The sequence below is a fragment of the Myotis yumanensis genome, unplaced genomic scaffold, assembly GCF_028538775.1.
Source record: "Myotis yumanensis isolate MYYU_CA2020_CCGP unplaced genomic scaffold, mMyoYum1.0.hap1 SCAF_10, whole genome shotgun sequence".
Taxonomy (NCBI): domain Eukaryota; kingdom Metazoa; phylum Chordata; class Mammalia; order Chiroptera; family Vespertilionidae; genus Myotis; species Myotis yumanensis.
The window spans coordinates 1310766-1336903 of NW_027223761.1; the positions used below are offsets into that span (position 1 = coordinate 1310766).

Here is a 26138-nt window from a genome sequence, read left to right on the forward strand (position 1 = left end):
TTTCCTAGCCGCCCCCAGCCCCTGCTCTCCGGAGACCCCGCCGGCGAGCGCCTCGACCCCTTCCCGGCGCTCCGTGCGCCGTGCGCGGCGCTCTCGCTCTCGCGGTGACCCGGCGAGCGTGAGGTCAAGGTGCGGGGAGGAGCGGCTCGGGGCCGAGGCGCCATGCGGAGGGGCGAGCGCCGGGGCGCCGGGGGGCCGCGGCCGGGGTCCCCTGTGCCCGCGGGCAAGGCCGCGCTGGAGGAGCCGCCGGATGGCCCGCCCGCCGGCCGCCGCAGCACCGAGTCCGAGGTCTACGACGACGGCACCAACACCTTCTTCTGGTGAGTGGCGGCGGCCGGGGGTCCGGCCGGGGTCGCGGGGGCGTGGCCACGTCGTTGGGCTCGAGGTGACGGGGGCTCGGGGCCCGGCCCCGCGGCTGCCCGGTGGTCCCAGCGTCTCCGCCTCCCTCCCCCGAACCGCGGAGGACGTGGCTCAGCCTCACCTGAGACCGGCTTTTCCTGACCTCCCGGTGCGGAGTCCGCCTCTGCCCTCGTCGCGACCCTTCCCGGCGCTCCCGCCCGCCGCTCGGGCGCCTGCCCGGCCCGGGCTCCGGGGGCGCGCGTCCCAGCCCCGCCTCGGGTCGGGCTGCCCCGGGCTGCGGTGGGGGTCGCGGGGGGCAGCGTCTGGGTTGGGAGGGCGCACGTGGGGTGGCACTCGTGTGCTGGGGGGGTGGCCGGCAGGTCCCAGGGGTGCGCCTCTGCCGATGGCTCTGACCTTGGTGTAACCCTTCACCTTCCCGAGTTCTCTTTGCTCCCTGGCGAGAGAGAGCGCCCAGGCCACACGCTGGGCTTTTTGCTGGGTGCCTGGCCTGTGAGTCGGGGGTGGAGCTGTGGCCTCTGCCCCCCGAAAGCGCAGGGAGAGGCAGCCCTGGCACCCGGGAGCGAGGGGAGCCGCCGGCGGGGCTGCCCCCCAGGGGAAGCCTCAGGAGAGGTGTGTGGGGGACGGTTCGGGGGGCGGGGAGGGGGGTCCTGCTTTGTGTGAGACTCCGGAGATGCATGGAGGCCGGTGTCGGGGTGTCTCTCCTGTGGGTGCCAGCAGCTGTTATCTGTGGGGAGAGAACATGCTGGGATGGGGTGCGGGCCAGTGGGAGGGAGCCAGGGACGGGGTGTCTTGTCCACAGGGTGTGGCCCAGAGCTGCTGGGTCCTGCCGGACCTGCTGCGTGTGCTCAGGCCTGTCCAGCTGCCCTGTCAGCTGCAGGGGGAGGGCACCACCTTCTCAGACCAGCTGTGACCCCGGGGCAGGTTCTGGAGCGCCTGGCTGGGCCCCCCTCCTGGGTGCCAGTGACGGTTCTGGGACTAAGCTGGCAGCTTCGGGCACAAACCTGGGACTCAAGAGCCTGTCCTAGCCCAGCGGAGGCCGGGAGCGCACCCTCACCTGGAGCCCTGAGCACCGGTCCCCAGGGCGCGTGGTCCGTCGGGAGTGGGGCGCCCAGACGGAAGTGGGGCGCCCAGACTGGAGCTGAAGCAGAGCCTGCCTGTGGGGAGGGCGACGGGCCAGGGAGGTTCTCTAGAAGGGGTGCCGCAGGGCAGGCTGGTTTCGGGGAACCTGCCTTGCGGGTGGGGAGGGTGGTCCTGGCTCCCCACGGCAGGTGTGAGGTGCACTGTGCTCTGGCAGGGGGGGGGGGGCAGGGGGTCTGTGTGCAGCTTCTGGCTGCATCTGGGGTCTCGCCCTCCTCGGTGGGGCCCCCAGCGCCTGCCTGGCAGTCCTTTCCCCGCAGAGCTTAGCACGTGACCGCCGAGCTTTCCCTCACTGATTTGTGCTGGGATTTTTAAGTCTCAACTTCATTCGAGGGTTTTAATAGTGAGCGTTACAAGAAGTTAACTAATAAAAATGTGTTAGTGGGAATGACTTGGTGTCCAGCCTCACTCAGGGACACTGTGTGGTTCAGAATCTTGCTTTTAAGGCTTCCTTGTCAAAGAAGGTGGCTTCTTTGGGGCCCAGGATGATGGCGTGGAGGCCACGTACGAGGATTTGGGGTTTCTCTGTTACTGCTTATCAGCCACGGGGTGTGGGCTCCCCTAAACCGAGTTCCTGGGAGGGGGTGTGAGGACCACAGGGTTCCAAGGTGGCAAGGACCCTGCTTCTTCTGCCAACTGTGGTCTCAGGTGGGAGCATCCAGCGGCCACAGACACAGGAGCCGCGAAGATGTGTCCGCTCACACCCACAGCGTGTTTGGGAGCCGCCCTGAGAGGTGCCGGTGACACGCCCCCTGCAGGTTGCAGGCCGCGGGTTACCGGCTTCCTGACTCCTGGGACATGTTGGGAGCGCCTGCCCTGGGCGCGGCCCCCTCACTGCCCTGCGGGGAGCACAGGAGCCGGCAGGGTGTGGGGTGCTGGAGGCGCGGGGCACCGGAGCGCACCTTTCTCAGTTATGCGGGAGAGGGGTTTGCCGGCTTCGGCCACATCTGGGGAGCTTGACTCCCCAGCTTTTGCCTGTTGGTGGGCGGTCAGTGTCACAGCCCCGACGCCCCTTGCACACCTGGGCCAGGCCTCTGCTCGGCCGCCCCCGGCTGAGGCGCTGTGCACGTGCCCGGCCACACCTCGTGTTTTCTCCAACAGGGTTGGCAGGCCTGCCTTCCTGCCCACTCGGCACAGTGGGGGGGTGACTGACAGCGGTATTTTCCACTCGGGGCAGAGAGCCAGCTGTCCTCACACCCTCACCCTCGCTGAGCGACAGAAGTCACAGGGCTTACAGCCGCTGTCGTCCTGGCCTGGATCACAGGGCCCAAACCTTCCCCAGAGTGACCCATTAGCCACCAGGGTGCGAAAGCAGAGGGTGCACGCTTGGCCCCGGCCCCGGGGGGGGGGGGGTGGTCTGCCTGCAGAATCTCCCCCCCCCCCCATTACTCCCACAGGAGTGGAAATGGGCCGAGTGCAAGGCAAGGAGCACTGTTGGCCGCCACTGGAGGTCGGGTGAGCACTGGCCCAGAGGGGTCCTGCTCCCTGCTCCTTCCCGGCCTGGTCTCTGGGGACGCTTCTCGAAGGCCTGCGGGACCGTTCTGCTGGCCTGAACCCTGACCTGGTGCCCACAGGTGGTCTCATGACTTTCTGGAGTGTTTCATCCCTTAAGTCACCGTCAGTGACACTGACTCCAGGGCGTGCAGTTCCCTGAGCTTTCGCACACGTGGCTCCTGTAACCACCTCACCTGGAGGTGCGAGCCCGCCCTCCCCCCACGTGCCAGGCCTGCTCTCCTCCTCCGAGACCCGGCGGCTGGTCCGCCTTCGCTCCTGCTGAGCGGCACCTGTGGGCCGTCTCTGCGAGTTGGGGTCGGTGTCATCCCGTCGATCTGCGTAGTTCTGCGCGCTCGCACCCAGGCGGCCGCTCCTCCCCGCCCCCTTGCTGTCCTGCCTTCTTTGCTGTGTCCCGCCTCAGCCACCTTGTTCTTATTTTCTTCTTTTAAATATATGAGTTTTTATTTTTAGAGAAAGGGGGAGAGGGAGAGGGAGAGGAAGATAGAAACATCGATTGGCTGCCTCCTGCACACCCCCCGACTGGGGATGGAGCCTGCAACCCAGGCCTGTCCTTGGACCAGAATAGAACCATGACCTCCTGGTTCATAGCCGACACCAACCACTGAGCCACCCTTGCCGGGCACCATGTTCTTATTTTCTGCCCAGTGTTTGGAGTGTTGCTCTAAGGCTTCAGTGAAAGCCCCTAAGCCCTCCCCACTCACCCGCATCAGGTACAGGGCTCCAGACGGGGCTCCAGCACTGGCTTTAAGGGCGGCCGTGGCGCTCTCCCTGGTCCTGACACGGTTGACTAGTTCCTCAGGAGTCCAGGAGCCTCGTCCTGCTGGCCCTTGAGCGAGCTGCCCGTCAGTTGTCTGCTCTCTTCCGGGCCCTGCTTGAGGCCCATCATTTTATTAAAAAACGTCTCTAACCTGGAGAGACGGACTCTCCCAGCCCTGCTCTCTTCATGAGCTGTTTGTCGTGTTTGGTGCCTACTTCTCTGTGCTGCTGCGCGAGAATGTGTTTCAGGAGCCACGTGTGCGAAAGCTCGGAACTGCGCGCCCTGGAGTCGGTGTCACTGTAGGTAACGTAAGGGATGAGACACCTGTGGGCGCCAGGTCAGGGCGCAGGGGTCCAGTGCTGGTGTCGCTGGACAGCGTACGCTTCAGAGACGCCCTGCGTTTGAACTTGGCCAATGCTCGCTGTCTTGGTTTCCTCGCCTGTAAAACAGACAGTAATGCTCTGATCCTCCCGTTCCGAGTTTAGCAAAGATTCAACTCGAATGAGCTGCACAAACAAGAACACACGGAGACGAGTCCACTTCGCGTGAATTTCTGGTGTCCTTTCCTCGTTCCTGGTGGCCCGCACCTCCTGGTGCTCCTCCCCCCTCTGCCCAGGCCTCGGAGCAGTTCCCATAGAGCAGGGTGCAGGGGAGCAGGGTGCCGGGGAGCAGGGTGCCGGGGAGCAGGGTGCTGGGCCGCCCTGCGTGGTCCCCCTGGAGAGCCTTTTGTTCTGGGGGGGTACTCACTGGTCACGAACGCCTCCCAAGTCGGAAGCATCTCCTGGAAATGGAGACACTGAGACTCCGGGTCCCGTTGTCTCTGCAGGGACCCCTGCTCGTTGGGGCCTGGGAGCTGGGCTGGGGCGCCCTTCGCAGAGGGCCCGGCCAGCGTCTGACGCCGCCGCTGCGGTCCTCCCAGGTCGGCTCTGGGTGCCTGCGGCCCACTTCCGGGCGAGCCGCCTGTCCTCCCACATCAGGCCGAGGGCCGGGCCGTGCCCACGCCTCCCTCAGCGCCCCGCAGCTCTCCCAAGTGAAGGCTCCGTGAGGGTGCACCCTCCTGCGGCGGGTCCTGCTGTCCCTCACCCCTTCCCTTTCTCGTTTCTTGGGCTGTGGTCCTGGGAACCTCAGATGTCATTGCATGGCTCACGAGGCTGGCCATCACGCTGCCCGCCCCGAGCACAGCACGTGTGGCTCCCGCGGTCCTCTGGGTGCAGCCCTCACCTCAGCGCTCCAGTGTGCCGGTGCTCCTCCCCCCGAGGGCGGGGCCCCCCCACTAGGGACGCTCAGCCCTGTTTCTGAGTGGAGGGTGTGTGTCTCGCATGAGGCCCGACGCCGCGGTGTGTTTGGTTTCAGGCGCGCGCACACGCTCACCGTGCTCTTCATCCTCACCTGCGTGCTGGGCTACGTGACTCTGCTGGAGGAGACGCCTCAGGACACGGCCTACAACACCAAGAGGTAACCAGGCCCTGCGGCCCTGGGGGACGGGACGAGGGAGGAGGCCAGCAGGGCTCGGGCAGCAGGTGGGGCAGAGCCTTGAGGCCTGGCAGTGCCAGGGACCGCGGTCAGCTGGGGGGACGGGCTGTAAACCCTCCGGGGGCCAGCCCTTGCTTCTGTAGCGTGAGAGCTAACCACCTGCTGGGAGTGGTGGGCGCCGCCGTGTGCTCTGCAGGTGTCGGCGGCCCGTTCAGGGGCCAGGTGGCTCCCGTCAGCTGTGTCCTGGGCCTGCTGTTGGGGGACTGGAGAGCCACCTGCAGCGAGCCTGTCTCCCAGCTGTCTCCCAGGTAGCAGTGGCTGCCAGGGGTCTGGCCTCAGGGCTGTGCTCCCTCCAGGAGCCCCTGTCTTGTCCTCCTGTCATGCTGGCTCCACCGAGGGGTCTGCCCCCTCCCATGCCATCTCCCGGTCAGCACTGGGCGTCAGCCCGGCAGTCCGCACCTCTCCCCGGTTCTGCCTCCTGCTGCTGGGCCCTGCTCTGGCCCCGGCCCCTGATTGTACTTGGGCCGGTGGCGGGCTGGCCCTGGGCAGTGGGTCCGGCGTGGAGGGGGGAGTGGGACTGTGCCTGGGCCCTGGGGCAGCCCGGGGCTGTGCTCTGTGCAGCAGGGCCCGCGGGAGGACACTGGACCGGTGGCTACGGGAGACACTGAGGCTGTGGGCAGGAGTCCATGTTTTCCTAGAGGGGTTTTCTAAGTAGAACTTGATCTTTTCTGTGAGTTTGGCTGGATTTGTTGACTTAAAAAAATAAGTTGCCGAAACCGGTTTGGCTCAGTGGATAGAGCGTCGGCCTGCGGACTGAAAGGTCCCAGGTTCGATTCCGGTCAAGGGCATGTACCTGGGTTGCACATCCCCAGTAGGAGATGTGCAGGAGGCAGCTGATTGATGTTTCTAACTCTCTATCTCTCTCCCTTTCTCTCTGTAAAAAATCAATAAAATATATTAAAAAAAAATAAGTTATTTGACCAGAAAAAAATGGGTTTATTCGAGCACAGCAAAGAATTACAATTAGGGACCAGCAAGTTCTAGCAAGTGGAACAAGCAGAGGAGAGAGCGTTCTTTCAGGGAGAAAAGGAGGAAGTTCTTAGGGAAGGTCTGTGGAGGGCGGGAGGCTTAGGGCGGGGACGGTGTCTTCCTGAGTCCTGGGCAGCAGTTTCTTGGGCATCGTTTCTGTTGGGGCTGTAACTGGCGATCCTTCCTCTGGAGCCTTCCCGGGGTCTGTGAGGGCGCCCCCCTCTGGCGAGACTCCGCGCCAGGCAGGTTTCCTTTAGGCGTCTCGCTGTGTGGAGGGTCCGGCACAGCTGGGCAGGGAGGCCGGGGCGACGTGGCCACACTGAAGAGGTGCCATACGCTGTGAAATTGGGGCAGAGATGAGCAGTTCCGATGTCACCGGGCAAGTACTGTGGCAGGAAGCAGGTGGCCCCGGCTGGAGTGGCCCCGGCTGGAGTGGCCCCGGGCAGAGTGGCCTGGGACGCCTCCCAGGGCTGGGACTGGGCCTCCCCAGCAGGTGGCAGCACCTGGTCTGGGCTGTGCCAGCGCCCTGGGGCGGGGCAGCTCCCTGCAGGGCTGATGTCCCTGTTGGAGCTCTGCTGCCCTTGGCAGGTTCCACGCACAGGTCCTGCTCACGTTCAGACATTGGCACTGAACACCTTAGGGAGCTGTTCTCAAGCTTTCCGTTCCAGCTTGTGTGCACCATTGTTCTTGTTCTGGGACTGAACAGGCTCTGTCACTTTGGGGGAGTCAGTTTAGTTTTCTTTGTAAGTCACTTTGTTGGCGTATAATTAACATACACCGGCCTCAGGCAGCCCCCCCCCCCCCCCCCCCCCCCCCCGTCAGCCAGGCCTCTTGCCCTCTGAACAGCTCTGAGGGGCGTCGCTCAGCGAGCACCTGTGTGCTGCTGCCCCGCACGGTGGTTTGTGACATCACAGGGCGCCGCTCTGGCCCGGTTCGCGGCTGGGAGTGCCCGCCGGCACCGCACACGTCAGTGGCCCACGTATCTGTTGGTGGCATGGGACGTTTACATAGTAGCATAGTGCACAGATGATCCCGTGAAGACCAGGAGAGACCAGCCACCGACAGCTCAGAAATGTTTGCAGAACATCTGAGAAAGGACTTGTTTCCAAAAGATGCAAACTCTTAAAACCCCACCACAGGAAACAGGCACACAGTTAGAGGCGGCCCGGCTGGCGGGCTTAGTGGCTAGAGGGTTGGCCTGTGCATGAAGGGTCTTGGGTTCGATTCCCAGTCAAGGGCATATACCTGGGTTGCAGGTTCGTTCTCCAGCCCCCGTCGAGTACATGCAGGAGGCAACCAATTGATGTGTCTCTCTCACCTCAATCAGTGATTCTCTCTCTCTCTTCCTCTCCTCCTCTCCCTCCTTCCCTTCCGCTCTTTCTAAAAATCAATGGGAAAATAATATCCTCAGGTGAGGATTAACAAACAAAAAGACTAGTTACTAGCAAAAGAGTCCGGTTTCAGTAAATGTGGCCTGTTCTTTGCACAGGAGCAGCAGGAGTAGTAACTGACCACTGAACGCAGTCTCGGTGGACTTTCCCTCAGGAGTCTCCAGACTGAGCTTGACCTTGAGGCCAGAAAAGCCAAGGCCAGGACTCGCATCAGGCTCCCCTGCGGTGCCTAGAGATTTGTGTGAGTTCCCGTCCCCTCCAGGTCTTTATGTCCTGGGAAAAGAGAAAGAGAACCAGCAGTGTTTCAAACAGAAAGTCACAGAAACTGCGTCACCCTGCACCGTGCCGTCCGTGTGGTGACCTGCTCGGCTGGGGCCCGGTCTCTGTGACCCCGTGGCCTGGCTGTTGGTCGAGATGATGCGGGCGGGCTGATTCCAGGAGGTGTGCAGGCGCCCGGCACGCTGAGGTGCTCGGAGAGGCACCGCGACCACCGGAGGCTGTGGGAGGCGTGCCTCACGTGGAAACGCGTTTCCCACCGCCCCGGGCACTGCGAGGCCTCAGCCCCCGGCAGTGGTGCACGCAGCAGCACCTGACCGCCCGTAGTGGGGTTCGGCTCACCTGACTGCCAGGCGAAGGGAGGCAGACGCCGGGAGTGGGCGGCCAGGGTGCCCGTAGCCAACGCCGCTCAGTTCACAGCCGTGGTCACCCACCTTCCTTGCCCTGACTTAGGAGCAGACTGTGGCCGTGGACAGGGCGTCAGGATGACCGGCTGGCACTGGGTGTGGGAGGAAGGGGCCTCCCTGCGGAAGCAGCACGGGCCCCGCCTTTGCATTTTGTGGCTGAACCTTTGCGTTTCAGACGCAGATAAGCTCCTGCCGTGGAGAGCGGCGTTCTCACAGAATCAAGGCCCGTGCGACCACGTAAACACAGCGCGTTCTCTTCGGGCCACGCGCTCTGCTCCCAGGCAGGGAGCGCTCAGTGTCTCCTGCGGAGACAGGAGGAGCTGTGCTGCCAGACGCAGGGCCGAGGTGCATCCACTGCTCGGAGGAAAGCTGTTTAAAGGGCCTCCGTCCGCTCGGACCCAGCGTGGTCGCACAGAAACTCTCTCCCCAAGCATTCCCTTCCCTACACTTCCTGCAGCTTCCTTCTCCCTGCAGTCCGCCTCCTGTTCTCTGACTCGCTCAGAAATCACAGGACAAATCACTGTCATGTCCCGTAAGGAAAACACGTCTCCACGCCTCCCGCCTGTTTTTAAGCCAAAACATGCCCTATCTTTCTGGTATACACAGTTGTTTTCCTTATTTTATTATTATTATCATTATTATTATTATTTGTGGCTTTAATTACATATATTAGAATTCTTAATCTATAGAAACTTTAATTTCTGGTGAAAACTAAGAAGTAAGCAATTGTGAACTGTCACACCAGTGATTCATAGGTTAATAAATTTATGAATACATTTTGTAATTTCTAGAAATAGGTGCTTTTTCTTATGCTCTTTCAATGAGGCACAAGACGCGTTTACTAAGAAAGCTGAATATTATGGGTTCCTCTGTGGTGAGACACTAAAGTAGACAAATCTATGTTCAGTAATTAATGTTGCATTATTTTATCTTATTTGGGAATAGTCTGGATAGCCATGAATTTCCATCATTTAACGTAGTTAGCAAAACTTGGAAGTTTCAAAGAGATTTAGGAAACCATTTTTAAGTGCACATAAATATAGCTATTGCTAAAGACTTCACCCCAGCCCAGCCGGCGTGGCTCCGTGGTTGAGCGTTGACCTGTGAGGCCAGGAGGTCACGGTTCAATTCCTGGTCAGGGCACAGGCCCGGGTTGTGGGCTCCATCCCCAGTGTGGGGCGTGCAGGAGGCAGCCAATCAATGATTTTCATCATTGATGTTTCTATCTCTCTCTCCATCTCTCTTCCTCTCTGAAATCAATTAAAAAGCATAAGACATGTCCTCAGGTGAGGATTAAAATAAAAATAGAGGACTTTTACAAATTAGTAGTATCAGGAGAGTTAGAGAATGCCACACAGCAACCTGAGCACACACAGACGCACGGAGACCTGGAGCCTGGCGGGGGAGGGGTCCCCTGGCGTGGGGGCTCTCGGAGGGTGTCTGTGGAGAGCGAGGGTAAAGGCCTGCATGGGTCCCCGGCCAGGGAGCCTGGGGCCAGGGGAGCAGGGTGTGGGCGCCTTTGTCCCTCAGCCCTGGAGAAGGCAGGTGGGCTCCAGCCGCTCCTGCCGCTGCGTCCGGCCTCACCGAGGGTTGTGAGATGCGGGCGTTTGCTCTGAATTCCCAAGGAATTGGGGTGAAACTGCAGTGACGTCACGGGCTGACCTTCCTGTCTAACTAGTTATCCCTGACCAGCTCTGTCCCTGGCGCACACGGCTCGTCTTGGCTCAGGGAGGGGCCTTTCAGAAGCTCCCGGCAGGCTCTGCGCTGTGTTCCCGATGTCACCACATTTCTGGTCAGGGAGTTGCTGAATCCTCTCGAGCATCTTAATGACCATCTCGGATCCCCACCTCTGGGACGGGCAGGGACTTCCCGCCGCTTCCTTCTGCTCCGGTCGATGTTGGCTTTACTCACCTGATTTCTCAATCACCTCGAAAGGCTCGCACCTTTTTGGAGTCTCCCTGGGGCCTTCCCCCTTTCTCTTGTTCATTAACCTAATGTGTGGCTTTTTGTTTTGTTTCTAATCCTCACGAGTGGATATTTTTTCCATAGAGTTTTAGAGAGAATGGAAGGGGGTTGGGGAAGAGAGAAACATTGATGTGAGAGAGATACATCGACTGGTTGCCTCCTGCACACGCCCCAAATGGGGCTGGGGAATCGAACCTGCAACCAAGGTACATGCCCCTGACAGGGAATCGAACCCGAAACCCTTTGGTACGGGGTGGTGATGCTCTAACCACTGAACCACTGGCCAGGGCTCATTAACCTAATGTTTTATTAGCACGTGTGGGACTCATGAGGGGAAGTGGAGACTGAACTCGGTAAGGCTCCCCGGGCGGGTTCTGTCTGTAAGGCTTGTTGCTAGATTTCTGTGCACTCATTTACAGAATAACCTGGGCCTGATTGGTGACCTCAGTGGTTGAACGTCGACCTAGGAACCGGAGGTCACAGTTCGATTCTGGTCAGGCATGTGCCCAGGTTGTGGGCTCGATGCCCAGGAGGGGGCATGTAGGAGGCAGCTGGTCAATGGTTCAATCATTGATGTTTCTGTCTCCCTCTCCCTTCCTCTCTGAAATCAATAAACATATACTTTAAAACAATAGTAATAATTAGGTCTTTCTATAGTTATCAGTAAAAGTGCTGTTATGGTGAGAGCTCGCCAAACGTTTCTCAATTTGGAAGTTTTTCCAATTCAGAGGACCTGTCTGTCTGGCCAGTGACAGTGGGATCCGTTCGCCTCAGTAGCGTTTCCTTCTTACGGACGAAGGCGTCGTGGTGCAGGCAGTGCAGCCCGGGACCCACAGTTCACGCCCCGAAGTAGGGAGGACACAGGCAGGCAGGCGGTGCCCGCGGCCTCTCCGGGCTCCCACCGAGTATGAGACACCTCCCGCCACCACTGGCTGATCCGTGGCCCCGGCAGGCGCTCCTGGGGTGGGACTGTTGCAGCACCAACAAGGAACGCAGGTGGAGACGGGCCCTGAGGGGCCGGGTTTCCCGTGGCACACCTCCCCGAAGGCGGGCGCAGTCGGAACAGGACACGGAGCCCAGTCCGTCCCACTGGCTGCCTGGTGACCCGGAAAAATAATTCTCCTCCCACCTAAGTTCTCTGGCCGGACGAATAGTCCCGTGGCCCGAGGCATCTGAGCAGAAGGAAAGGACAGTTCCCCACAGGAGAGCGCAGGTCCAGGGGGTGCGAGACCCCGGGCGCCCCGAAAGGGGAGGCCGCTGTGTCGGGGTAGTGACTCAGGTACAATGCGCAGCCCCAGCGCAGGGCTCTTCTCCACGGGTGCCCCAGGCCCAGCTTCCGGCCCGCCTGCCCCCCTGGGGTCGGGGCTGTCACTGGGTGGGCATCCCGGGGGCCCCTCCCGCCAGGGAGAAGCCAGCGTGGACCTGCGCTTACGCACACTGAGGGCTGTTTGTTCTTTATTCGCAGAGGTATTGTGGCCAGTATTTTGGTTTTCTTATGTTTTGGAGTCACACAAGCTAAAGACGGGCCATTTTCCAGACCTCATCCAGGTAACTTGCCATTTCGTTTTGTGTGTGTGCCCGCGCGCGGCGGTTCTGCTCTGAGTGGCTGCTCTGTCTGTGCTGCTGGGTGGGAGTGCCCTGCCCTGCCCTCCCGGGCCAGCCACCCCCGCTGTGGCCATCCGAGGAGGATGAATGGGGGTGTTCCTGTTCTTTCAGCACCTGGATCCCTCAGCCCCACGCAGGCCCCGCTCGTCCTGGCCTGCAGCTGTCCTCGCCCCCTGCCTCTGCCTCTGCCTCCCCCTGGCTCCTGCAGGGAGGGTCCCGGGCCTATCCAGTGGCGCTGGGGTGGCTCCAACGGGCAGCCGTGCCTTAGGTGTGAGGCGGCCGCCCTGCCATTGAGGCCCTGTCTGCGTCACGTTATCTCTGTCCCTGTCCCCGAAGTTATGGGGAGTCCTGACAACGCACAGCCCGGGACCCGCCTGCCCGGCCAGCGTGTGGCTCCCGCTCCCTGGGGGCAGGGGGCTTTGTTTTCCGGAAGAGTCACGTGTAGTAACGTGTTTCCTTTCATCTCAGTAGGGCTGTGTATTGTAGAAAATTTGGAAAATACAGAAATATTTTTAAGTAAAAATAAATGCCACTTCCCAGATAACACTGCTAGGCTTTGACGTGTTGTAGACGTCTCTCCGCGCATTGCTTTGCAGTTGGAACCGTGGGAGTGGCCTCGCATCATGGATTTCCACGCAGGCTGACACGGGCATCTCCTATTTGTTTATTTGACAGCTGGGTCCGTCCGTCCATCCGTCCGTCCGTCCTTTCTCTTTTATCCTCACCCGAGGATGTTATTCCCATTGACTTTTTTTAGAGAGAGGGGGAGGGAGGGAGAGAGAGAAAGTGATTGACGTGAGAGACACACCTGCAACCAAGGAACTTACCCTTGGCCGGGAATCAAACCCGAGACCCTGTGATCCTTGGGCCAACGCTCTAACCGCCAAGCAAACGGCCAGGGCTGACAGCTTGACTTTATCTTTTTTTTTTTTAAATATATTTTATTGATGTTTTACAGAGAGGAAGTGAGTGGGATAGAGAGTTAGAAACATCGATGAGAGAGAAACATCGATCAGCTGCCTCCTGCACACCCCCTACTGGGGATGTGCCCACAACCAAGGTCCATGCCCTTGACCGGAATTGAACCTGAGACCCTTCAGTCCCCAGGCCAACGCTCCATCCACTGAGCCACACCGGCCAGAGCTGACAGCTTGACTTTAATGGCTGCTTGTTCAGCCGCCACTTGAATGTGCTCCAGTGAACCCGTTCCTTGCGGAGGCTGCCTCGGGGTCCCCATGAGCTGCAGTGAGCGCTCCGCCGCCTGTGTGCACATCTGGGCTCTCTCCATCTGAGTCCTGGGAGGAGGAGCCGTGATGATCCCACTGGCCCTCAGAAGGGACGTGTTCGAGGCCTAGTGGGCACCATGTTTGTGAGCGAGGGCCTGTTGGCAGGGAGCTCGCCATGTCTCCTGCCAGGCGAACTCTCTGCCCTGTGCAGCACACCCGGGGGACAGTGGGAGGGGGGCTCTGACTCCACAGAGGAGTGTGGTGGGCCCCCCCCCCCCCTTCCCCCAGCGTCACTGGGAGGAGGCTCTCTGGGCTTCTCTCTCTGGAAACCTGGTTGTCCTTGAGAAGGCACTTCCCTTCCGAGGTGTCTCTCTCCCTCCGACAGTGGGGCCAGTCAGGGCGGCGCTGCCAGCGCTGTCGACGGCCAGCTTCAATGTTCACGGAGAAAGTCGGGGGGTGGTCCTGAATGAGGGCCGGAGACCAAACTCCTGGTGGTGGAAATGGGGGGAGAGGGGTGGGCAACACAGGGTGACAGTGGGGGCTCTGGGTGGCCGCCCTCTGTGCCAGCAGGCGCGGGGTCTGAGGTGCACAGCAGCAGTGGGGGAAGGGCGCCTTCAGGCTTGGTCTGGGGCCTGTGGAGTGATGTGCGGGGCGCCTGCAGGCGGGGGCCCTGATTGCACCATCAGCCCAGTAACTGCTCTCGCAGCCCTTGGCCCAGGAGCATTTCCCAAGCTTTAGCCTCCGTGAGCGCCGGAGAACGCCTGTCGCCTCGCTGCTCCTCCCAGGCCCAGGGCTCCGAGCGCACGAGCCTGGGCGCCCACACCGTGCTTTCTGCTGCGCGCTGGTCTTCCCTCGGCAGGGCACGGGTAGGGTCACCGCTGTAACACGTGAGAGAGACAAGAACTAGTAAGTGGTCATCGAGGCTAACTCACTGCTCACACTGTCCCTCCCGTGGCTGCTCCTCCAGCACCGGAGGCGCAGGCCCCATCTGGCACCTCAGGCCCTGGCACCTCGCCACCCCCACCCTCCTGCCCGCACCTAGTCCGTCCTAACTGGGGGCCCGCTGCAGGGCGGGGAGCAGAGACGGCCCAGAGCCACCCGGCCCGCCCCGCTCTCCTGGCCCGGAGTCCACGAAGCTTGTCAGCCCCTTTCTAGTCCCGGGAACTTGCTCCTAAGAGTCGGCTGGGGGTTTGCGTCACCTGCAAAGGAAAGTAGAGCCGTGGGACTTTATTCAACAGGATCCTTGCGCCGAAACCGGTTTGGCTCAGTGGATAGAGCGTCGGCCTGCGGACTGAAGGGTCCCGGGTTCGATTCCGGTCAAGGGCATGTACCTGGGTTGCGGGCACATCCCCAGTGGGAGATGTGCAGGAGGCAGCTGATTGATGTTTCTCTCTCATCGATGTTTCTAACTATCTGTCTCTCTCCCTTCCTCTCTGTAAAAAATCAATAAAATATATTTTAAAAAAACAGGATCCTCGCGATTCTCGAAGGCAGAAGCTACCGTTTGCATTTTAGAGTAGTTTCAGTGCCCCTCCCGACCTCCTCCCGCAGTGAAAAGCTCAGCTGCCCGCGGGGGCTGTGACAGGCAGCTGGGGAGAGGGGCCTGCTGTGCTCTGGTGTAGCACATGCGGGGGACACACACCACCCCCCCACACCCCACTCCACACACACACACCCCCCCCCACACACACACCCATACACACACACACACACACACACACCCCACCCCCATACACACACACACACACACACCCACACACACACACACCCCACCCCCCCACACACACACCACACACACCACCCCCCCCCACACACACACCCCACACCACCCCCACACACACACCACACACACGCACACACCCCACCCCACACACACACCCCACCCCCATACACACCACACACACACACCACCCCCCACCCCACCCCACACACACCCCACCACACCCCACACCCCCCACACACACGCCCCTCCCACACACACCACACACACCACACACACGCCCCTCCCACACACACACACACACACACACCCCACCCCCATACACACCACACACACACCCCACCCCCATACACACCACACACACCCCACCACACCCCACACCCCCCACACACACACGCCCCTCCCACACACACCACACACACCACACACACACACCCCCACCCCCCCCCCCCACCCCCCACACACTGAACCAGCACCGCCTGTCTCCGCCTGTGATGCCGTGTTTTGGTGACGAGAACATGTAGGATCTGCTCTCTTAACTCCAAGCATAGCAGTCACCACAGGGACCAGCTCCCAGATGCCTCATGGAAACAGAAACCAGGCCCCGACAGCAGGTGTCATGGTGACCACGTTAGGTTCATCCCAGGGTCTCGGGCGGGTTCAGCATCGGAGCATGCATTCCTGTGTTCATCACTAACACTACAGAGAATAGCTGGTCCCCCCAAATGCAGAAAAATAAAGTGTTATGCTCATTCATGGCAACTTCGCATACTGGAATTAAAAGAGGTTTTTAAAAATACTTTTATTGATTTCTGAGAGGAAGGGAGAGGGAGAGAGAGAAACATCAATGAGGAGAGAGAATCACTGGTCAGCTGCCTTCTGCATGCCCCACACTGGAGATCGAGCCCACAACCCGTGCATGTATTCTTTTTTTTTTTAATATATTATTTTATTGATTTTTCACAGAGAGGAAGGGAGAGAGATAGAGAGTTAGAAACATCGATGAGAGAGAAACTCCGACCAGCTGCCTCCTGCACATCTCCCGCTGGGGATGTGCCCGCAACACAGGCACATGCCCTTGACCGGAATCAAACCTGGGACTCTTCAGTCTGCAGGCCAACGCTCTGTCCACTGAGCCAAACCGGCCAGGGCTAAAAGAGTTTCTTGATAGCCCTGCTGGTGTTGCTCAGTGGTTGAGCATTGACCTGTGAACCAGGAGGTCACAGTTTGATTCCTGGTCAGGGCACATGCCCAGGTTTTGGGCTCAATACCTGGTGAGGGGCGTGCAGGAAGCAGCCAATCAATGATTCTCTCATCATTGATGTTTCTATCCTTCTATCCCTCTCCCTTCCTCTCTGAAATCAATAAAAACAGGAAGAAAAAAGATTTTTTTGGACCTGATCAAAGGAGTCCACCAGAACCTGCCTGCGGCCCATGTGGTGTTGGGCCAAAGCCCGGCTAGTGAGCACAGGACAGCGTGTCCGTCTGCTCCGGACCTCTGTGCTGCAGTGAGGCCAGAGAGAGAGAAAGGATCGAGACTGGAATGGGAGAACGGAAGGAAACCCTTTAGAGAGAAACGTGCTTGCATCTGAGCCAGGTCTTGCTTTAAGGAACCTGCTAGACTGAGCGGGGCCAGAACAGACCGTGTGTCCAGACCGTGGGCCGGGCCCCCTGACACTGTCTCTGTCTTCGCAGCGTACTGGAGGTTCTGGCTGTGTGTCAGCGTGGTCTACGAGCTGTTCCTCATCTTCATACTCTTCCAGGTAAGCCGCCCCTCCGGGTTGGGCGCACGGGATTTAGGTGATGGCGTGGCCCCAGGCAAGCACATCAGCCCCTCCTGGGCTGTCAGCAAAGGCCGGCTGAGGTGTGGAAAGGGGGAAACCTGACACAAGTGAACGGCTTGCCGACTGGGAAGCCTAAGGGCAGGCGCCTCCTGCAGGCAAAGGAGAGGCTGTCTCTTCTAGAGCAGGTTCCTTCCTGCCCTGGTTCCCCATTGGCCCATTTCCATGCAAATGAGGAATTCAGATTTACACAGTCTGATTGGTTGGTCAGTACAATGCAGATGAGGTATAGCTGTGCAGCTTGGATGGGCAGGTGCTGGTCTCAGCCGATGGGTGGGAAGATGATACCAGGAGCTGCTTTACCAGGTCTCTCGGCCGCAGGAACACTGCAGTCCAGGAGGCCGAGGGCCCAGGCAGAGGCTGCTCCCTGAAGGGCAGTCTGCCTGGCAGGCTCTGTCTCTTATGGCTGCCAGATTCTGGTCCTGAAATTTGCCTGGTTAAGCACAGGGAGTCCTCCAGGTCCACAGAAGCAAAGCTGAACCCCCACAAAAGTGAGAGTAGGCCCGGCCAGTGTGGCTGAGTGTTGGGTGTCCATCTATGAGCCAGGAGGTCACGGATCCATTCCCAGTCAGGGCACATGCCCGGGTCATGGGCTCGATTCCCCAGGAGGGGGCGTGCAGGAGGCTGCCGATCAACGATTCTCTCTCATCATTGATATGTCTATCTCTCTCTCCCTCTCCCTTCCTTTCTCTCTAAAAATCAATAAAAACATTTTTTTAAAAAGTGAGTGGAAGCTGTGAGGGGACCTTGACACGTCCCCTTTCAGCAGAATCTGTATTCTGGGCGTGGAGCTCCGGCCCGGGCCTCTGGTGCAGGGTGTGCTGCGTGGGCTCTGCCTGGCGGCCGTGAGTCAGTCAAGCTGGGGCAGGGCCAAGTGTATGGACTGGCTCCCGTTCGGGCACCTGGTGGGCCGCCTTGGCTCTGAGTGGCAGGGACGCAGATCTGGGCAGGACCAGCGCTGGGACAGAAGCACACCTGTCCCGGGACATGGTGCTCTCGGTGGGTCCGGCGGCCCAGCAGCGCTCACTGGGGTTCTGTGTGGTGGCTGACGGCTGTGGCTCTGGGAGCTTCTCTCCCTCCCGTGCGCGTCCTGCGGGACCGTCGCGAGGATGTGGATGTCGGGTCAGGATCTGTACTCTTCCTCCTGCTTGGCTCAGTGAACGCGCCTTTCGTGGGATCTTCCACTTCCAAGCGCCTCCCTGCTCACGGCCTCAGAAACCTCAGGACGGCCGGGCGCTCGTGCTCACATGGTAGTTTCCTTTCCGGGCAGCGTGCAGCTCTGAATGTTAACACCTGTTCGTGTTTGCGTGCACACAGTCAGGCGGTCAGAACTGCTGCTGGCTCGTGTTGTGTGTAACGTCAGCCTCGTTTGCCACCAGAAGCCCCTGTCAGTAGCTGCTTCTTTCTTAGGGCTCCCGCCCCTAAGCCTGTTTCTGTCCCAGGACCCCCCAGAGCACTGAGCGGTCCCACCTCCTCAGGCCCCTCTGGGCCGGGAGTCGCGCCCCAGCAGAGGGAAGTGAATTGGGAAGTGATGGCTCCTGTTTCTTCCGGGTGGTCTGACCCACGAGGTCTCTTGCAGCTGCAGGTGCCTTTCAGGGTCCCGTTTCCGTTTCTGTGCGGCAGGTGGGGTGCTGACCGCCCCTGGGGTGCCTTCCATCGCGAGCACAGGGCCTTCCGTCTTGAAGGTCAGGGAACGCGCTGGCACCTCCTCGCAGTGCAGGCCCTGGTGTGGCCTGGAGGGGAGAACTCTCCGCTCCACGCTCGGCTGGCTCGTTAGCATTCTCCAGAAACAGCTCGTTTTGGTGCATGGAGCTCTCGCCTGGCGCCCTCGCTGAGCTGGTTCATGCTGACAGTTCTTTGCTGCTGTTGGTGGGTTTCTGGGCATCCTCTGCACACAGGTCGTGCCATCTGCACAGAGAGGGTTCTGTGCCCTCTGACCTGGTGCCGCCTCCCCTCTCGCTGTCACACTGCCCAGCCAGGCCCAGCGGCAGCCAGACTGGGAGGCGGGCAGCCGGGCGGCCCTGCTTTTAGGGAAGAACCTCCTGTCCGTCCCCTCAGAATGCTGTCCGCTGGGGGTTCCCTGGGGGCCCTTGCAAGTGGAGGCAGTCCCTCTGCTCCTGTCGTTGTCTTTATCATGAACACGTGTTGGGTTTCGTCAAATGAGGTGAGCATGTGGGTGCTGCCTCTGTGCGTGATGTGTGTGCTACGTTGACATGCTTTCTTGTTTGGAGCAAAGCAGTGTTTCGGGGACCCACCCTGGGCGCAGTGAGCAGCCCGGGGCACGCGGTGCTCCGTCCGCTGTGCTGAGGGTCCTGCGCCCACACTCACGGGATGGCACCCCGTTTCCTGTCGGGGCTTTCCTGGTGTGGGTGTCAGGGCCACTGGGATTTACCTGGTGTTTTTCTCGTGATCTGACAGATAAAGGTGCCAACGCCAACATCACTTGTCGCTGTCGACCCCGCCTCGACCCCACCCCCAGCCCGCATCAGGTTCCCTCCCTGGGACTTGGGAGGGTGGGCTGCACACAGCCGCCTCCTGGCCCGGAGCCCCCTGGGCGGGGGGCGGGGAGGGGGGGGCTTGCCTCTGCCCAGGCTGTCAGGGTCCCCGCTTGTTGCTCTCGGAGCTGCGGTGCTTTGGGTTGTACTTGATTTCATGGCCCAGATGGCTGGGCCGGCGGGAGCTCCCTGCTTGGCTCCTGCGTGCCTCGCCCCGTCTTTGTGGGTTCTGGGCGTCTTACTTGGTTTCGTCTTGTATTTTTGAGCACTTCCCTTCCTTCTGCACCAGAAGGCACTGCAGGCCCATCCTGGCATTTCCTGCCCAGCCAGGCCAGGCCCGGCCCTCGCAGGAGCCCTGTTCTTCCTGGAGGGAGGTCTCAGGGCCGAGGCCCCGCAGGCGCACGGCCACGCTCCCCGGCCACGCTCGCTCGTGTCTGTAAATAAACACCGTTGTCACTTGCACCCTCCTTCCCTGCATCTGCCCCCCCACCCCCACCCCCGGCTGCGTCCCATCATGGGAGCCCTGTCATAGGGAGGGCCCAGGGCCAGGGCCTTACTGGCCTTTGCAGAGTGGGGTCAGGTCTGTCTGCCACAGTGGTCCGTCCTCCATGGCTTCTTTTTTTTTTTTAATTAATAAATCTTTATTGTTCAGATTATTATAGATGTTCCTCTTTTTTCCCCCCATAGCTCCCCTCCACCTGGTTCCCACCCCACCCCATGCCCTTACCCCCTGCCACTGTCCTCATCCTTAGGTGTAAGATTTTTGTCCAGTCTGTTCCCACATCCCCCACACCCCCTTCCCCCCAAGAATTGTCAGTTCACTCCCTTTCTATGTCCCTGCTTCTATTATATTCACCAGTTTATTCTGACTTAATTTTTAGGTTCACTTGTTGATAAGTATTTATTTGTTGTCACTTTCTTGTTCATAGATTTTATCTTTACCTTTTTCTTCTTCCTCTTCTTAAAGAATATCCTTCAGCATTTCATATAATCCTGGTTTGGCGGTGATGAACTCCTTTAGCTTTTTCTTGTCTGTGAAGCTCTTTATCTGACCTTCACTTCTGAATGATAGCTTTGCTGGGTAGAGTAATCTTGGTTGTAGGTTCTTGGTATTCAGTACTTTGAATATTTCTTGCCATTCCCTTCTGGCCTGCATAGTTTCTGTTGAGAAATCAGCTGACAGTTGTATGGGTATTCCCTTGTAGGTAACTGACTGTCTTTCTCTTGCTGCTTTTAAGATTCTCTCTTTGTCTTTTGCTCTTGGCATTTTAATGATGATGTGTCTTGGTGTGGTCCTCTTTGGATTCCTCTTGTTTGGGGTTCTCTTTGCTTCTTGGACTTGTAAGTCTATTTCTTTCACCAGGTGGGGGAAGTTTTCTGTCATGGTTTCTTCTAATAGGTTTTCAGTATCTTGCTCTCTCTCTCTTCTTCTGGCACCCCCATAATTCAGATGTTGGTACGCTTGGAGCTGTCCCAGAGGGTCCTTACACTGTCTTCATATTTTTGGATTCTTTTTTCGTTTTGCTTTTCCAGATGGGTGTTCTTTGCTTCTTCATGTTTCAAATCTTTGACTTGATTCTTGGGATCCTCTCATCTGCTGTTGGATCTCTGTATATTATTCTTTATTTCAGTCCATGTATGTTTAATTTCTGACTGGTCCTTTTCCATTTTTTTGGCATTCTCATTAAGATCCTTGAAGGTCTCACTAAGTTCCTCGGAGGTTTGTAGAAGATTCTTGAGTAACCTTATAACTGTGGTTCTGAACTCTATGTCCTCCATTAGTTTGCTTTCCTCCATTTCTTTCATTTGTGACCTGTTTCTTTGTCTCCGCATTTTTGGCTGGCTGCGAGGACCCGCTGTGTCTATAAGAAGAACTGCTGTGCTGGAGACACCCTTGTGGGGCAGGACTTGCTTCAGTGGGGCTTTGGTGCTCACTGAGTCTGCCTCTTGAGTGTGTCCCTTATGGATGTGAGGAGTTGAAATCTGGTATCTGGCCAGGGGTACCCTGGCTCCTGGATCTCCAGGTCAACCACTGTGTGGGTCCGCCCAGCAGGAGCGACAGCGATATCAGCAGATTTCTCCTCTTGTTTGGGGTTTGGAAGTTTTGGAGTCTCTGACCCAGCTGCAGTTAGGTTAGGCTGCAGAAGGCGAGGTGATTCCTTTGTGCCGCTGAGCACAGCTTGGGAGGGGATGTAGTTTGAGTGGGGCGGGGTCTCAGAGAATCACCAGGGCGGAGCAAACAGCAATGGCTGTCGTCAGCGTCAGCGTCTCTACGACTCCTCGCGTCTCCGCGACTCCTTGTGTCTCTGCAACGCTGCGCCCCCACAGCAACAATGATCCCTGCAAGCAGCTCTGCGAGAAAGCCCCCCTCACTTTCCAAACCGCTGCAAGACTGTCCAGTTTCTCCCCGAAGGAGTCTGGGACCCCAGAGTCTCGCCTTAAAGGAGCTCAGTGCATTCAAGAGCTTGTATCTCCTTCCAGTTGAAAAAAAACGCGCATCCAGGCGCAGCCCTCGCGCGCACCTCCGTACCTCTCCCCTCCTACCCGGTCTCAATGCGCTTCTTTCTTTCCTTCTAGTTGTAGAACTTCCCCTCGGCCAGCTTTCCGTGGTTCTGGATGATCGCTGCCTTGTCTTATAGCTGTCGTTTCGATGTTGTGGGGGGCAGCACGCACAGTCTGTACCTTATGCCGCCATCTTGGTTCCCCTGTGCGTGTTCACACTGCAGGGCTGAGGATCCAAGACTCTGCTCCGCCCTGCTCACCCCAGACCCCAGGTTACAGAGCCCACGGGTGACCTCAGCTCTGCAGCACATCCCTGTCTGAGGGGCGCTCCCAGAGACCCGGGCTCAGCTGGTGACAGAGGCCTCGGCCGTGGGACAGGAGGGCCTCGGCCATGTGACAGGAGGGCCTCGGTCATGTGACAGGAGGGCCTCGGCCATGTGACAGGAGGGCCTCGGTCATGTGACAGGAGGGCCTCAGCTGAGGGACAGACGCAGGTCTGAGCGCCGCCTGTCACACAGCCTCGCTGGGCTGCTCCCTGGGGCGGGTGGGGGACAGAGTCTTAGTGATGAGCATGTGGGGGACGCCTCCTCCGTCACCGCGGTCCCAGGGTGTGTGCTTATGTTGGTGTCTGCGAGAGGGAGGGGCTTCCTGACGCTGTGCATCGTGGGGGGGGGCAGCGAGACCAGCGATCGGAGACCCCAGTGCTCCCACGGGAGGCGCACCTGTGACCCCACACGGCCTGGTTCTGTGGGGTGCGGACTCCCTGGAGCTCGGGACTCCCCGGTCCGCTCAGCCCCGAGTAGGGGGCGGCGTGTGGTCGACCGAAGTAAGTGTCGTCTGCGCCCCACAAACCCGTCCCCCTGGGCGGCTGGAGGTGTCAGTGCCGGGCGGGGGCAGGGCCACTCACGCGGACGCTGGCCTTGCAGACCGTGCAGGATGGCCGCCAGTTTCTGAAGTACGTGGACCCCAGGCTGGGGGTTCCGCTGCCGGAGAGGGACTATGGTGGGAACTGCCTCATCTACGACGCAGACAACGAGACAGACCCCTTCCACAACGTCTGGGTAAGGCCGCCCGGGGGCGGGGCAGGATGCGGGGGGGGCGGTCCCCATTGGGGGGCACCCTGTGCCCGCGGGTCCGGGTGTGTCCAACACGCCTCAACACGTGTGTGAGACCCCAGATCGTCCCTGGGCCCTGGGTGTGCACAGGGGAGGGAGGCCTCGGGCTGTGAGGACACCACAGGACCCCATCCGGGCAGGGCTGTGGGGGCTGCACAGGGTTGGGGGGTGTATGAGGCCTGCGTCTCACCCACAGGACAAGCTGGATGGCTTCGTGCCCGCGCACTTTATCGGCTGGTACCTGAAGGTGAGGCTCATGGTCGGCTGGCGTGTCCTGTTTGCCACCCACCCTGTGTCCGGGGCCTTTGCTGGTCACGGGTTGACGTTGAGAGTGGTCTGACTCTGATGAGCAACGCCGGGGGCCAGAGCGCAAGACCGCCCGGGCGCCCGTCCATGGCATGTGGTGTGGTGGCCGTGAGAACAACGGAGAAGACCCCGGCCCCGCCCTGTGCCTGCCCTGCTCCCGAGTGACGCAGCGGGCATGCCCTTGCCCCACCCGCAGACCCTGATGATCCGCGACTGGTGGACATGCACCATCGTGAGCGTGATGTTCGAGTTCCTGGAATACAGCCTGGAGCACCAGCTGCCCAACTTCAGCGAGTGCTGGTGGGACCACGTAGGTGCCGGTGATGGGAGGGCTTCCGCCCTGGCCTGCCCTGAGGCCTGTGTCCCGCACCCAGGCCCGCCCACCCTGCGGGGGAGGGGGGAGGGGGGGAGGGGGAGGGGCTCAGGGGAGGCCAGACGGAGCTGCAGGGTCCACGGCGCTGCCTCCCGCCTCCAGTGGATCATGGACGTGCTGATCTGCAATGGGCTGGGCATCTACTGCGGCATGAAGACCCTCAAGTGGCTGTCCCTGAAGACGTACAAGTGGCAGGGCCTCTGGAACATTCCGACCTACAAGTACGTCCGCCGAGTGTGGTGCTGCAGGGCCTGGGCATCGGGGTGGGGCCTGGAGGGCCCTGAGGGTCAGGCCCTGTGCCATCCCACGTGTCTCGGGAGGGGGCGGATGAGGGTTTTGCCTCCTGTACTCCCCACCTGGGATTTGACCCTGGGCTGCCCGTGGGAACCTCGAAGGCCCTCCCAGTGGCTGGGACGTCAGCCCGTGCTGTCTGGCCAGCGGCCGCAGCCCCGCAGCCCGCCCAGGGCTGCCCTCATGGCGTGGTCGCAGGCTCTGCCATTTTTATTTTGAATTTGAAAGAAAGAAAGTCCAGGAAAAGATCTGGGAGGCCAGGGCGGGGAGTGGGTCTCCTCTCCTGTCCATCATGGGGTGGGGTGCACGGGACTAGGAACCTGCTGAGGCCCTCCCACCCCCCACCCCCGGCTCCAGGGGCAAGATGAAGAGGATCGCTTTCCAGTTCACGCCCTACAGCTGGGTCCGCTTCGAGTGGAAGCCCGCCTCCAGCCTGCGCCGCTGGCTGGCCGTGTGCGGCATCATCCTGGTGGTAAGGCCGGCTGCCTCCCGCGCACGGCCCGCTGGGCTCGGGGTCACCGCCCACACTCCCCTGTCCCCCAGTTTTTGTTGGCAGAGCTGAACACGTTCTACCTGAAGTTCGTGCTGTGGCTGCCCCCGGAGCACTCCCTGGTCCTGCTGCGGCTGGTGTTCTTCGTGAACGTGGGCGGCGTGGCCATGCGGGAGATCTACGACTTCATGGATGACCCGTGAGCCGCGGGCAGGGGCGGGCAGGGCCCGTGCCCGCGCAGGCGGTCCGGGCGCCCTCAAACCCATGCCTCCCCCTGCAGGAAGCCACACAAGAAGCTGGGCCAGCAGGCCTGGCTGGTGGCCGCCATCACGGCCACGGAGCTGCTCATCGTGGTCAAGTACGACCCGCAGACGCTGACGCTGTCCCTGCCCTTCTACATCGCCCAGTGCTGGACGCTCGGCTCCGTGCTGGTGCTCACCTGGACCGTCTGGCGCTTCTTCCTGCGGTGAGGCCCGTCCCGGGTGGGTGCAACGGTCGGATCCTGTGTGGCTCTGTCCGCCCCTCTCAGCCGTGCAGGGCAGGCCCTGGGGCCTCTGCAGGCCATGACCCGCCCTACTGCCCCCAGGGACATCACCCTGCGGTACAAGGAGACCCGGCGGCAGAAGCAGCAGCGCAGCAGTGGCCAGGGCAACACCGTTGGCCACGCGGACAGGCACCCGTCTGGACCGGACAGCCCCTCGGGGCCCCTGGAGGCTGAGCGGGAGGGGGCACCGGCTCTGAACTGACCTGCCCCCCACACCCGCCAGGACACAGGTTGTGTCCCTTCCTCCTCCGATTCCTGTCAGGAGCCTCCGACAGGCCTCCCTCTCCGCCAGCAACAGCGAGGCTCAGGGGGGAGGCTCAGGGGGCATGGAGGAGGCCCGGCCCACAGGGCTGGTGTGCGGGTGGCATGTGTGCACATGTGTGTGCACTTCGTGGGCTCTGGGCTCCTGGCTTCTCAGCGGCGGTGTGGCTGGGGCGCGCCCTGGGCAGCGGTCCCCTTTCTGTTGGTCTGCCCACGGGCCTCTGGGCCACACCGAGCCCTGGCGCCTAGAGGGCCAGGCCCTGATCCCCACCAGCCCCCTCTACCCCGTGCCCCACGTGTTCCTGAGGGTGGTCCACCAGCTCCTGAGGTGGCCGAGACGGGCAGATCCGAGCTGCAGCCCTGAGCCGTTTCCTCGGAGCCTTCCGCCAGCCCAGCTGACGCAGGGGGCGTGGGGGGCGGGGCCAGACCCTCAGCCCTGTGCCCAAGGTTGGAAGGAGGGGTCCTGGGTCTCTGGTCCCAAGTTGGTCATCTCCATGAGCAGACAGAACAAATAAATGGCAATGGTCTGAGCTCGTGTCTTCACTGCCCCCACGCCCCCTCCCTGGGGTCATTGCCCGGAGGGGCAGGAGTCCAGTGGCGGGGCTGCCGGCCTGGGCACAGGGGTCACCCGCTCGGCCGTGTTTGTGCCCATGGCGGTGCCTGCATGGGGGACGGCTTGTGCTGGTTCTGGGTGGGGGTGGGGGCGCTGGACCCTGGCAGGGAGTGAAGCGTCTGCTGAGGAGGGAGGTTCCTTAGTTGCTTCATTGTCCACTCCTTTGGGGGGTGTGGCCGAGAGGCTGAGAAAGGGCTGCGAGCACCGTGCGCCCCCAGCTGCCCTCCCCTGACCTTGTCCCTGCGAGCGCCCTGTTGCTGGTGGAGACCCTGCGGCCACAGGCTGCCCGCACTTCAGAAGTGTCCAGGATTGGCTGGCTCTGCTGTGGAGTGCCCGCCCCCGGCCCCCAGCCCCCGGGCTGGCTCTGCCCTTGTCCCCAGCTCCACCCCCAGTGCGTGTCCCTGAGGCTGAGCCATGTCAGCAGGTGCGATGGTGCTGTGTCCGTG

The 26138-nt window shown here is 60.5% G+C and overlaps 1 protein-coding gene across 3 annotated transcripts; it reads left to right on the plus strand.

The window, feature by feature from the left end:
* Nucleotides 1-25609, plus strand: PTDSS2 (phosphatidylserine synthase 2). 3 transcript variants are annotated; one of them, XM_070427131.1, is made up of 12 exons: nt 5-320; nt 5123-5224; nt 11776-11858; nt 16557-16624; nt 22626-22760; nt 23011-23061; nt 23317-23430; nt 23596-23714; nt 24142-24256; nt 24328-24473; nt 24555-24740; nt 24861-25609. In XM_070427131.1, the coding sequence occupies exons 1-12, from the start codon at nt 163-165 to the stop codon at nt 25018-25020; spliced, it is 1437 nt and encodes a 478-aa protein (XP_070283232.1). In that variant the 5' UTR covers nt 5-162; the 3' UTR covers nt 25021-25609. The 3 variants fall into 3 exon arrangements, with proteins under 3 accessions (XP_070283233.1, XP_070283232.1, XP_070283234.1); XM_070427132.1 differs by lacking the exon at nt 11776-11858 and having other exon boundaries at nt 1-320; nt 24142-24473; XM_070427133.1 differs by lacking the exons at nt 5-320; nt 11776-11858 and having other exon boundaries at nt 5209-5224.
* Nucleotides 25610-26138: the final 529 nt, after the last annotated feature.

Excerpts from the sequence above, each read along its gene's own strand:
- PTDSS2 (XM_070427131.1), top strand. The coding sequence starts at position 163 with ATGCGGAGGGGCGAGCGCCGGGGCGCCGGGGGGCCGCGGCCGGGGTCC. Across the intron at positions 22,761-23,010 it reads ACCCCTTCCACAACGTCTGG|GACAAGCTGGATGGCTTCGT; the intron begins GTAAGGCCGCCC and ends TCTCACCCACAG. Across the intron at positions 24,741-24,860 it reads GTCTGGCGCTTCTTCCTGCG|GGACATCACCCTGCGGTACA; the intron begins GTGAGGCCCGTC and ends TACTGCCCCCAG.